The sequence below is a fragment of the Strigops habroptila genome, chromosome 1 (assembly GCF_004027225.2).
Source record: "Strigops habroptila isolate Jane chromosome 1, bStrHab1.2.pri, whole genome shotgun sequence".
NCBI classification, from domain to species: Eukaryota; Metazoa; Chordata; class Aves; order Psittaciformes; family Psittacidae; genus Strigops; species Strigops habroptila.
The window spans coordinates 129,616,778-129,630,529 of NC_044277.2; the positions used below are offsets into that span (position 1 = coordinate 129,616,778).

General features: G+C 39.2%; 1 protein-coding gene across 1 annotated transcript in view; it reads right to left on the reverse strand.

The window, feature by feature from the left end:
• Positions 1 to 5,872, reverse strand: part of MACC1 (MET transcriptional regulator MACC1) — a 32,309-nt gene extending 26,437 nt beyond the window's left edge. The window contains exon 1 of the mRNA XM_030483092.1: positions 5,694 to 5,872. Within this exon, the coding sequence (XP_030338952.1) occupies positions 5,694 to 5,696 (3 nt within the window). The 5' untranslated portion in view covers positions 5,697 to 5,872. The remainder of the gene's footprint in view (positions 1 to 5,693) is intronic.
• Between the last annotated feature and the right edge of the window lie 7,880 nt (positions 5,873 to 13,752).

Sequence of the window (13,752 nt, forward strand, 5' to 3'; positions counted from 1 at the left end):
CTCCCATTCCAGCTGTGAGCAGAAATAACATATCAAAATTAGATACAAGTAAACTGTAGCTATGTATAACAGGTAGCAGAAAATTACTGATGTATACACACACTGTTTTCTCTCTCCCATGTTTATCTGGTAAAACAACCCACCAGTAGCCAAACTTAAAAGTCTGAGATAATCTATTACTGATTGGTGGTGAATGCAACTTCCATTAAGTTCAGTAAGCTCAGACTTCAAGCAAATTATCCTCCTATTTCTCTACAATATACTACGTGAGATGAGGAAAAGTCTATGGAAATTCCCACTTTTCTGGGAAGCACATCAGTGGTGCATACAGTACCTACTGCTTGCGTGGTTTATGACTGCAGTACAATCGTTGCCAGTAAAAATACACCAGGGAATTCCAAGGTGCAAAGATCCTTGTTACATATTTTCCAGATTAGTAGCACTTTTCTGCTCAGCCTTGTTAGTATCCACCTAAGAGTGCAAGCCAGGCGAGTAACTATGGGTGGAATCCAGCTGGCAGAGCATAAATACCTGCACTCTGGCAGGCAAAAAGGTAACTCCCACAGCCATTAAAGGCACTTCTTGCTCTCCACTGGTGAGATAAAGAAATTAAGTTATTTATGCATGCATTAAGCACTTACAACTAGAATCACACACACATACATCAGAGACCAAACACTTCTGAATGTTCCAAAAAAAAAAAACCAACCCCAAAAAACACTTATCTCACTAGGGAAGCCATGTTAGCTTCCCACGCTCTTCTGAAAACTATACAGAGTTTAGCTTGGATGCTTTTAAGAATGGTTCAATTAGTGTAACCCATGTCCTGTGTACCACCTGGTTCTAGGACTAGTGAACTTTGCTCCTTGTCAGTTTGTCCCATATATGGAAAGTGAGGAGACAGGTTTGAGTTAGCTTTCCTCTTCTGACCCCTTAAGACAGATATTAGGAACACTTCAGTCAGAAGCTGCTTCTGCTGAGAACTGTTAGATGTTTCCTTGGAAAACTAATGAGACTTTACAAATATATTCATGATGTTAATCCATTTCGCTTCATTGTTGTATACAACTTACTGGAAGCAAGTAAACAATCTCAGCCCAGAGCTGAAGAACTAGTGGCTACATTAAAGAAAAGAACAAATTTCAAATAAGAAGAAAAAAATAAAAATAAAAATAAAATAAAGAAAAAAACATCACTGAGCAGAAGAACAAACTGGCATTACTCATACTCGCAGCACTGTAATTTCACATGGAGCAACAGGTGACAATTTGTGCCGCAGGAATTAGGGCAGCACTATGAATAAATTGAGAATTCTTGTCTCTCTGCTGCGTCACACCCCTCCCACCTTTAGAGAGATACTGTTAAATTAAGGCTAGTGGATCAGAGGGAGTGAATTCATAAAAAGGTTATCATCACATCATAGACTTTTCTTCAGGGCTCAGAGTTGGCATTGCATGAGATCACATGTGAATCAAAACAAACCACCGAAAGGTCTTGCGAGCTGCTCTTCCCCCCAGTTATTTCAAAGTCATTTCCTTTTAATTACACAGCTTAGTACATGTAGAAATACATCTTATTCTCCATGTAAATACATATCCAGAGTTCAGTCCCTATTAGATCATAGGACAAAAATTAGGCTGTAGTATTTGCCACTGATGGGTCACAAGCTTCAAGTTTACTGGTGAAACTTTTGGGTTTTTTACAGAAGTAGGATCAGGTGGGAACTTGAACGACTCCTTGTCAAGTTGTGGCACGAATGTTTTGTGATGCAGCCTGTTGCAGCCAGTGAGAAAGGAGCTGCTTGCTTTGACATGACTGCAAGATGACTGGCACAATGGACAAGCAAGGTTGTTGACAGTTCGTGTTAGTAAAGACGCAACCAGAATTAATACCATTATATCTAACTAGAGGTCAGCATAGATTAAAATATGAGCCAATACATTTTAGAATCAATTTAAATACTTGTGAACTCCCATTTAATGCAAGCAAGTAGTATATGCCTCCATGGAGAGAGGGGCAGAGATTAAAGAATTAATTCGGAGCAAGTCTGGGATAGAACCAGGGTTAAATCTCCCAAGTTTTTAAGGTATGAGACAAGATCATCTGGCATTGTGCTGGAGGCTAAGCCTGCTCTTGAGGTTGCCATCTGACTGGGTAGCTGTCTGGCTGGCTGCTCCAGAAAACAGCAGTCCTACACCTCATTTGCATCAACACTGGTGCTTATCTGGTCTCACAGGGAGCTAGCCCAGGCATGATGAGTCAGTGTTCACCTGTGCCGGCCTGTGGGAAGTAATGGCAAAGTATGAGCTATGGGACTACCCCATTCAGCAGCAGGCATCCATTAGAGCAGCTTAAATGTAGTGCAAGAACTTACCCAAAGTAAAATGGCAGCTCCCCATCTCACAAGTATGTTGTAAAGAGGAACACAAAAATTAAGTACTCTCAGTATCCAGTGAAGGCAGACTTCCTCTAACCATTCAAAAAAGATCCTTTCCCCATTGAGAAAGCTGAAGAAAATGGCAAAGTGATTCAACTGTTTATGTTTTGGACTCAAATACAGAAGAAGCAGAAGACCTAGAGTCTTTTGCAAATACAGAAGAAGCAGAAGACCTAGAAGACTCTCTTCTGGGCTGCCAGGATACTCACTGGGTTTCCAGAGCATTTCAGTCTGCAGAGGCACCCACACAGCAAGGAGGACTTAGCATTTGGGGGTATATAATTCAGCTTTCAGCTAAATAATTAGCCAACTTCTTCCTGAGCAGGCTTGCTTACAACGTGAAGTTCAGCCAAGCAAGGAAAGGACTCATGCTGTTACAGAAATTAAAAAGTATATACCTCCTATAATATTCCTTGAAAAGGATGTCTGCATACATTCAAACCTATAAGCTTTTCCTCTCTACCATGAGGACATTAAAACAGAGCCCAAAACATCACTTGCTGCAAGCTAATAGAACTTTTATTTCAGTTTTCTCAAGTTTTCAGTGGTACAAAGCCCTGATTCCACCTCACCACTGCTCTTTGGTAGGGAAGTGCTCCAGTGCCTTCACTTATTGAAGCATACGGTAAGTGCTGGAAGGGAAGGGAGAAGAAGAGAAGGGAATGGAAAGGAAGGGAAAAGTGATATAATAGTGTTTGCTCACAAACCGAAATTACTGAGGTTATTAACGTTAGAGCAGACTATGAAGAACTACTGGAAAGCCTAATAAATTGGACAGTGTAAGACTGTGTTTGCAGTCGGTAAGACCTTGAAGAGGTGCTTTCAGAGGAGTAATTTAAAATTACTCATACACTTGGATTTTTAAACTAGTTGTAGTTTCTTAGAAAAAGTTTAGGCATGCTCCTTAGCAGTTTAGCAAGGATGTTTGCTCAATATGCAGAAATGTAAATAAGATACTGGTCTGTACTGAGAAGTAAATTAAGATATGGTAAAATATTACAGAGCAAATACATTTATATTTTCATGAGTGTATGATCTCACCATTACTCCAGAATTCAGTTTCTTAAAAACAATACAAAACCAAAAAAAGTGCAAACAACAACAACCCCCTTTTCTATTCCTGAAAATACAGAGTGTCACTTTTTGTGACACTTTTTTTGCAACAGAGTATGGGAACATCAGGAAAGGGATGCTGTTGAAATAGCTCCTTTTCTCCTCTCCAATCATGTTCTGTTTCCCACTGTGGGATCTGTGAGGCAATTTAGGATCCTATGTAGTATTTGACAGAAGGGGAGAGCCTATAGCTCCAGACAGATCTAGGCTTATTCTTTGACAATTTTTTTTTGCAAGTACATCGTTTATGGTGCAGAAGTTTGACGTACTGCAGCTGCTGCTACCATAGAGCTCAGCTATTCAGACAGGAGGACATCCTTTACAGACCATCAGATTAGGTTGACTATCTGACTGTTCTCTCCAAAAAGCTATCCTTTTGGCTTTTACAGCAACATGATTTATATTTTTGCACTGTATGCGCTTTGGGTGTTTCTTCCACCTATTTTGTATTCGTATTTCAAGAGTGAATTTCCCTGCAGGGATATATGCCAAAGTTTACAGCACCATAAACGTGTAGTTTCTCAAGGAGCTTTGTTTGTCTGTTGTGGAAAATGGAGGGGAAAGGCATTCAAATTCAGAGGTAGTGAATTTCAAAGTTTTTTCTTCCCTTGGATGCCCTTCACAGAAATCTCTCAGAGACAGTCTACCAAACACAAATATTGCTGGGCCACAGGCTGAAATTCATTATGATGAAGAGTTAAAAGGGAGTTGAATAACAAAGAAATGTGCAATTGAATCCAACTAGCCATTCTCATAATAAGGGGAGAAAGAGGGGAAAGAAAGATAGCATAACATTTTAAACCAAACATTTAAATGCTCAATAAACCTTCTATTGCAACATATAATTAGACTGTTGAACACATTCCCACAGGATATATTGCACTATATAGTTTAGTGAATACAACTGTAGGTATTCCTTGTTTTTAATGTACCCAAGCTAAACATTGTTCTATGGCTTCTAGCATGACAATAACCAGCTTGTACTTGTGTTGTAAATCTCATTTTACATCTCCCATCCAACACAGACACTATGCAACTGGTTTCGGTACGTAAATTCAACATTGGAGCATTTCATATTAACCACTGTCAAATACATGTTTTTGGGCTAGGGAAAGTGTTGCCTGTGTGGTAATTCGTGCTTCCTAAAGTCTACCCAGTATGAATGATCCCCTCCATCCCTCACATCAGGAGGATGCCTATATTCATTCTGTAACAAAGCCAGTTAAAAATTATTGCCAAGCTGTTAAGATTTTCAGCTCTCTCCTTAAGGAAAAAAAAAAAAAGTCTATATTAAAGAAGAGACGTTATTAGCTGAGAGTGGTAATAACAGGCGGGAAGAGAACAAGAACTGTTTTTTTCTTGTTTTTCATTAACTGTTTGTATTTATAAACAGACTGGCCAGCTCTGCTTGTCATTTTTTAGCCATAAAGGGAGTTGGTTCAAGGTCTGTCAGCATGGTAGGTCTTGCCTCCATTTAGACTGGAGATCCTTTCAAGCATTCTTTTAATAAAGAATGAATATTTTAAAGTTCAGAAGTATATGTGCTCTTTAAACTCTATTTTTCTGATTTCTAATAGCTGCCTTGTTAGCAGGGAGGACTATTATATGGTGTTCCGCATCTTATTGCTCACAAAGCTAGGGGCCAGTCTGAATGCGGCATGAAGAGGAGTATTTAAATTCATATAGTGACTCAATAAAACCCAAACAACAAACAAACAAATCCCAACAAAACCAAGCCTCACACATGCACACATATAGAACTAGAGCAGCTTATTTCACAAAACAAAAAAGTCAGAGAAAGCCAGCTTAGTATTAGTTGCTTTAAAATTGTAAGAGGTTCACTATTAATCATGCTCTCAAGAAAGGCAATCACCAGCACTTAACAAGCACTGTGCCTTTCTCGCAAACCACATCTCACATCCCAAACCACCCTAGGGTACAATATCATGCAATCCAAAATGTACATGGGTTCTGCACCTTCTCCAGAGGCACCTGGCAATAGCTACGGCCATAAGAGGGTTTTGGGCTGCAGCATTAGTACTAGGTAAAACCTACGCTAATATTTCAGCCCTTCCAAAGTATTTTAAACATAACCAGCAAAAGATACTTGAAATTAAAAAAAAAAAAAAAAAACCAGACTCACCATTCCAGAAACTAAGAGCTATCTCCTAGATCCAAACTATGTCATTGTTCAAGATATCAGCACTGTTGAAAGAGCGCTTATTCTTGCTCCGGCTTTGAAAACTCTGGCGTGCTCAGGGTTCAGGTAGGAGATGTGAGCATACCTGGTGAGCCTCCCTCTTAGGGGTGCTGAGCAATGCCTGCTGGAATGTGCAGTCTAGCAGGTACCTGGCACCACTTGTTCAAACAGACAGGAGGGAGCAATGGAACTACATTACCCATAATTGCCTTCAGCTGGTTTATGATTACACCTGAAACCAGAAGAGGTGGTGTGGGAGTTTCACTTTAGGGAGGAGAGATACGCATGTGGAGGAGAGAAGAAGGAAGCGTGTGCTGCTGGAAGAGTTAGGGTTTCCTACTTTCAAATGCCATGTTGCAGTATATTGAATTGCTAGGAGGGGAGACAAAGGATGTTTTCCTGATAAAGGTCAAGGTTAGAAATAATTAGATTTACTGGCAGTGAATACAGTGACCAAAACTGTGTGAACCTGTATGACCGGTTTGGCCATCTCTGTGCATGTGAAAGAATCAGACATCTGGGTATGAGGAAGCAAGTGAAGGAGGGGTGGCAACAGCCTGAGAAGTCATCTATAGGGGAGAGAAGCAGAAACATTTAGGTAGGGGGACGAGGTGAAGTTCATTTTTAGCCCCATGAGCTTGAGGAAATAGCAAGTCTTTCCAGACACTATATTATAGGGGGGTTTTCTCAGTGATTTCAGCATTTTGTAGGATAAACTTGGTAAAGATTAGCAGGACAGAGATTAAGAACACTTTCCATCCTTGCCATGATCCAGAAAACAACCTTACCTACCTGACCATATGTGACAAAGGTGAAAAAAGAGATGCCCAATCTCCAAATGCTTTAACCAGCTAGATATACTGTTGAGAGCGCTCTGTCCTGCTGTCAGAAGCAGGATGATAGAGAAACACAGCAGCGTTATTCAGTTTCTACTACCAGTTACAGAAAAATTAAGTGATTTCTACTCCCGCTACTTCTCTAAAAGTGTAATTTAGAAATTCAAGACCTGGAAATAGAAAATGTAGGACAGATAAAGCCCTGTCAGACACCAGGAGAAGAGAAACATTTCCCGATACATTTACTGGCTTACTCAGAGCTATAAAGTAAGCAGGTATTTATTTTTTGTTATAGGCTTCTTTTTCTGGTGGGTTTGTTTGTTTGTTTGTGGTAGATACTGTCTATCATGTGCCTCTAATGAAACGATACCCCAAGCCAACTGAAACTCACTGTTATACTCATATGATGTAGTAATAAATTAAGATTTCAGTATCTTAAGCTCTAAATTTCAACCCTTTTTCTGTCATCTCAGACTACTCCTTAATATTTCCACTTCAGTATGATACTTTTCCCCAGACTTCATTTCTCTGAATGGACAATTATCTCATAACAGAACTGTTGGTTCCCAGTACACCTATTTTCAGAGCCAGATGTTTTTTACCATACATTCTTATAATTCAAAGAAAAATTAAAAAAATGTTAATAGTATTTTACCTTAAAAAGAAAGACTTTAAGTTTAGGCTGATGATTTTTAACATCCCTTTTATAGGGATTAATTAGCACTCAATCAATCTAATATGCTTCTCAACTGTTTCTCAGCTAGAAAATCACTATAGAGGATACTTGTATGTATAGCTTGGTGGGACCCTGCTGACTCAAAGCATCTACAGGATTTCAGTTCATTTCTGGGCCTCAAAAAAGGGCTGGAGTATTAACAGAGTCTATCTGGGTTTTCTCTACAAGTGTGACCCGTTATTAGTTCTCACATTTTTATTAGAGGCAGCCATTTCTGCCTTGTTGCATAATAGAGTTCACCCTGAAGGCATCTAAAATGGGTGTTTGAAAGACAGTGCTGCATACTCTGCTACCTCTCCAAAAACAGATCTGACCAGTCAGCTTCCATTTCCAGACTCCATTGAAACCCATACTCCGCAACAGCTTCTCTTTGAACATCACTTGATGAGACACTGTGGTTTTCTGCATTTTGACTCACTTTCAAAGTAAAGTGTTCCAGAAAGCAAACTTCGACTGTCAGACCTTAGGAACGCTAAGTAGTATGTGGACAGTTAATTTTGTGTGTTGAATTAACTGCACGGTTTGAATACAGGGGAAACCCACATGTTGTATATGCAGACAAAAGCAATAGCAGATGCTTGCAGGCTCATTTGGCAATATATTCTACACATTTTTTGTTTGCTCAATCCCCTTCTTGCATATATTTCTGTCACTGAAATCAGTGGAATTTGGGGAGGAATATTTTGGGACAGAAGCGGGACCTATGAGGTTAATTTTGAGATGGAAAGTTTGGAAGCTGGGAACACGTATGTAGGAAACCCTGAATGAAAGCTGGACATGATGGATCAGCGCATGTGAATGCAGCAACTAGTGTAGTGACAACAGAAAAGCTCATCTGCAGCAGCTAGGACAGCCAACTCTGGAGCACAAGCAACATCATGGGATGCTTACCTCACTTTGGAAGTGGGTAAATGCCACCAAACCACATCCTTTGGCTTTTGCAACCTTACTGGTAGTAGTGGCAAGATCCTGGAAAGCTTGGGAACGTAAACAGTCACATTCTGGATTGATATAACATAACATATATGGGAAGTTGCAGCCATGTCTTCACTTTTCATTTGATTACAGTATGCACTTTCCATTTCAGTGATTTTTTCTTTTTTGTTTGTTTAAATACATATTTTGACAGACCTAGCAATGATTGCAGAGGTAAAGGGGCACTTATGTTTACAGACAGAACCTATTTTATTTGCCTGCAACAGATTCAATAGCTGGGGCAGAAAGTAGCATAACTTTTTGGACCTGATCTCAGTTTTGCTGTAGTTCTCATCAGAAGAGTTATAAACACCAAGGCTTTAGTGTACATTACATATTGTTCTCATCCCACTTGTTTCAGTTGTTCTTAAAGCTCAAGAGAAAAAAATATGACACTGCTGCCCATCAAACCATTAGAAGGGAGGCACCATAAACCCTAGGCTATGTGACAGTCACCTGTACAACTATTTCCAATGAAAATTAGCTGTGACCACTACACCGTAATTTATGCATGCGAGAGGAAACAAAGGTACAATGTGAGGCCATTCTGGATATAAAGAAACCACTCAGATGTGGTCAAATACATATGTTTTTTCTCCCCCACGCTCCTCACCATGGAAAAAATTCCATGGCAGAGAATATCCTGGCCAAAGATGTTTACACATGGGGTGGCAGCTTGCATATACCTCCAAATGAAACAACATTTAACAACCAAGAAAGGCATGGGGGTGAAAATTGGGTTTCTGCCATGTCTGTGCTAGAAAATATTCAATAGTATAGTTATGCTGGCAAAAGCAGTTTGGTTTTACTGATTCCAGAACCCTGTGTGTAATCTATACCAGCAAAAGCATGTCATCTGCCAGTTCTGTGTCCACATTAGAGCTCTTGCCAGTATTAAATGCTGCCAAAAATCACATTCCTAAGGGACATTACTTATACTAACAAAAGTTTCTAATACAAAGCAGGCTTTACAAACACTAATGAATACTCCACCCACGCAGGCAAAACCACCTTTCCTGATAAATAGTGAACCAAAGCAATTGGATGCTTGTATCTGGTTTCTGAAGGGCAGGATACTGTTCTGGGCAAAGTTAAACATCAGAGAAACAACTCAAAGCATGTTGTATCCTCAGCACTTGCACTCTAACACTTTAGTTCAGGTGAAGACTTGGTTTAAAAAAATATAAATCTGTGGCATTGCATTTTAATGAACACATAGAACTTATGGCAACAGTACCACAGTATGGAAAACTACAGCCAAAGTCTGCAGCAAAAATATATACTGAAACAGCTGAAGGCAATAGACCAAACTGAAACAAAATTGTGCAGCATAGAAGTTAGCAGGGAAGATGTAATATTGAGCAGCAGAAGCTATATCTGTATTCACTATGTCTACTAACGCTCTGAAAAAAGAAAAATTTGAATCAGCTGTCCATGGTGAGCTGGACCAAGAACTGAAATTTGTTAAAAAAAAAAAAAAAAAAAAAAAAAAAAAAAAAAGAGATGGGGGGGAAATACCACCCTGAAAGTCCTGTGAAAACACAGTTGTTCTGATTTGCATATATCAACAACTCAAGGAAAATCGTTGGTTTTCTCTTCCTCTTAGTGAAGGAATGAGTATACCATACCCTTATGCTGAACATTAAATTATATTTACAGAGATTCATATTCTTTTTTTCTAATGAAAAGAAAACTTTAAAGAGGATCATTCAATCATAACATTAATATGGATGGGTACCTGGCAAATTGGACTGAAGAATATCAGGGCAGGAACCTTCCTGAATGGTAAGCATGTGGCTGACAAAGGGGACTTGCAGTAAGAGCTCAGAAAGTACTAGAGAAAGATCTCTTTCTTTCTTGAAATAGCAAGTGGGCTGGAACTTGTGCCCTAGGGAAGAACTCACAAGATGTCTATTGTAGCATGAAAACATTTGTTTCCTTTCTGTAACTAAGCTGTTTAACTTGGTAAATTGGTAGATTACTTTATGCAAAGTGTGCTCGTTAAACAATTTCTTCTTGTGTTTACACTGTTTTCACTCTGTTGCTAGCAAACATACTCTCTCTCCCACAGATGAATCTGCAGCGCTCTGCAGGGAAAGTTCACTTACTCCATTCCCACAGAGAAAAGACACCAGGTGACCTCAAAATAAGGAAAACAAATCTGGTTTGAGCATGCAAGCCTACCACCTTGGTCAATAAGACACAGGCAAAGACCCCAAGCAGTGTTTTGCAGTACCTCATCCTGCAGTGATGCCTCCTGATCCAAGGCAGAAGTAGCAGTAGATGACAGGGCCACATAGCACATACTCTTGTAGCATTAGACTGGGCAAAAGAATGACATCTTTCAGGTTAGGAAACCCCTATTTTTGTCCTATTTGCTCATTAAATCCCAGAGACTCATTAAGAAGGATCATTTCACTTACATTGCACATCACCAAGGAAAGCGTTCCATGTGACAGTAAAGAAAATTCTGCAGGTGGGAGCAACAAGACAAAAGAATGGGGTCCAGGAAAAAAAGTTCATGTCTTAGAGTAATGAGCAGTAAGGCAAGAAAAATACTGTTCCATCTCAGAAGCTTTTCTTATGTTATGTTTCTATAAATTATTAGTACACTGTATCAGCCAAACTTGGGTAGAAAATAACTGATTACTAGAGGTGAAGAAAGTAAGGGTTTTTTAGTTGTTGTTTTTAGCCAGATTTTCTCAGGAAACAATGTCTATACAATCATGCTGTGTCTGCCCAAGACTCTGACTGATATTCCACATGACTGATTTGTGGATCCATTAGCCAGTTCAGCTTAATGCAGGGACAGAAATCTCAAAAATGGTAGAATGCTGCAAATTTTATGAAAAGGCTCATCCAAGTAAAATAGAAAGTTGAACATCTCTGCGGAGGAAAGGTTACTATTGTATTAGGCCTCAGAGAATCACACAGAAAACAACAAATGAAAGAGGGGCTTCTGTCACAGCACAAAATCCAGAAGAGGTTTCCTTTTTTAACAGTTTAAAATCCAGTTCAAAATACAAATTCATGAGAAATTCAGCTCCAGGAGTTCCTCTTGCTCACAGGAATACATTTTTATTTTTCTTTTGGTTAATCAATGTCCATACAGGAAAAAAAAGAAGATACTGAAGTGCAAAAAGATACTTATGTGCATTCATACACCATAGACATAAAGATTCAGAATCTGAGCTCATTGCAGATCCCAAGCAGACCTGCTGAATTAAGTAATAGGTGGCTAGCTTTGACCATATAGGTTGTCAACATGGACCAGTTTTTCAGCAATGAGTATGTTAATAACTTGAAAATCTGGCCACGGGTGCCTTACTGAGAGTCAGGAGATACCAGATGCTCTTGAAAGTCAAGGTTTTTAGGTGCCTATATTGAAAGCAAGTGCTTCTGAAATTCAGATTTGAGCTACCAGGGTAAAGCCTGAAAAATGTATCCTCGCATCATTACAAACTTAAAATTGATTGTCTCCATGTTAGATAGGGGTTGAACCCTGGCATAAATAATAGGATTTTCATGTCCCTTATGTCCTTTAAAGCTGAAAGTAAGTACTTACTAGCTGTGTTTTTTTCATTTTACTTCAAATTGATAAAAATGCAATTTTGGAAAGGCTTAAACATTATTTTTTGTGTGTTATACCTTCTTACCTACTTAAATAATTATTTTCTACATATCTTTCAGTTACAGTATACTTATAACTTTTTGTCTATAAACCAATTATTCATTACTTTAACACAGACTGTATGTCCACCAATATAGGAGCTAATAACCCCTGAAAAACTAGGGCCCCAAATTCAGTGTTGTTTTCATTCTAAAGTGAGGGTTGTTTGGGATTTTTTTCCTCCAGATGAGAACATTTCCTCAGTTTAGTAAAAAATATTTCTTGTATTGTAAGTTTAGTAATCCTTTAGCCTGTGTTTAATACATCCAAATGTAACTAGTTTGCTGAACTCTGGTCTAAAAAGTAGCTAAATAGCAAGTTAGCAGTGAAGCTGTGAATGGAGCTGAAGGTTAACTTCTAGACTCTTCTTGCAAGCACCTAGCACCCTTAATCACAGCATGTTATTGCTCACTATGTTGTTTCCTTGAAATGGAGTTTATTACAATAAGCCAGAAGACTGCATATTTCTGCAATAACTGAAGCAATAATCTAGATCTACTACATTTTTGACCTATCATACCATATACCTTGTGTCTAATACCTTAGCTATTCATTACTCATATTTACTATGTGGTATTATCAGATAAAGAAGTATAAAGATTTCCTTTCAAATGTTGCATACAACTAGAAATATGAGTCAGGGTTTGGATAATGTCTGTAGCATGAAAAACAATTGATGTGTAAAACTACCATAGAATTGCATAAGAGACGTGGACTGATAAAGTTTTATTCATCAATTACTTACCATTTTCGTAGGTTAAAAATTTACATGTTTTGGTTGCATTTTTCATCTATTTTCATAGAATCACAGAATCATTAGAGTTGGAGGGGACCTCTGGAAATCACCTAGTCCAACCCCCCTGCCAAGGCAGGTCCACCTAGAGCAGGTCACACGGGAATGCATCCAGGCGGGTTTTGAATGTCTCTAGAGAGGGAGACTCCACAACCCTCCTGGGCAGCCTGTTCCAGTGCTCTGCCACCCTCAGCGTAAAGAAGTTCTTCTTACATTGAAGTGATACTTCTTGTGTTTTAGCTTATGGCCACTGCTCCTTGTCCTGTTGCTGGGCTCCACTGAAAAGAGTCTGGCACCATCATCCCGGCACCCGTCTTTGGGATATTTATATGTATTAATGAGGTCCCCTCTCAGCCTTCTTTTCTCTAGACTAAACAGTCTGAGCTCCTGCAATCTCTACCCATAAGAAAGATGCTCCAGACTCCTGATCATCCTTGTGGTGCTCCACTGGACCCTCTCCAGTAGCTCTTTGTGTTTCTTGTACAGAGGAGCTTTCTTGTACTACTCACCAGGGTCAAGTAGAGAGGGAGGATCACGTCCCAGTGCACCCCAGGATACCATTGGCCACAAGGGCACACTGCCAGCTCATAGTCATCTTGTCATCCACCAATACTTCCAGGTCTTTCTCAGCTGAACTACTCTCTAGTACGTCAGCCCACAGCCTATATTGTTACTTGGGGTTCTTTCTCTCCAGGTGCAGTACCCTACACTTGCTCATGTTGAACTTGATGATAATTTGATCATCCTTATTTTTATAGTGACTTCAATCAGTTAAGTTCTACTATGCATTTGTCACAGATCTGAGATACAGAATTGTGGCTATGAGCTCTCACTTTCTGTGTACTCATCTGGAAAAAGGCACTCTGTTTCTCACTATCAGGTACTTCAAGTAAGGGAAAAATTTTATAACAATGCAAAGCAAAACCAAGGTGAATTTAAAAAACCCCCACACTACTGATAAAGAATCTGTTCAGCAATGTAATCACTCAGGT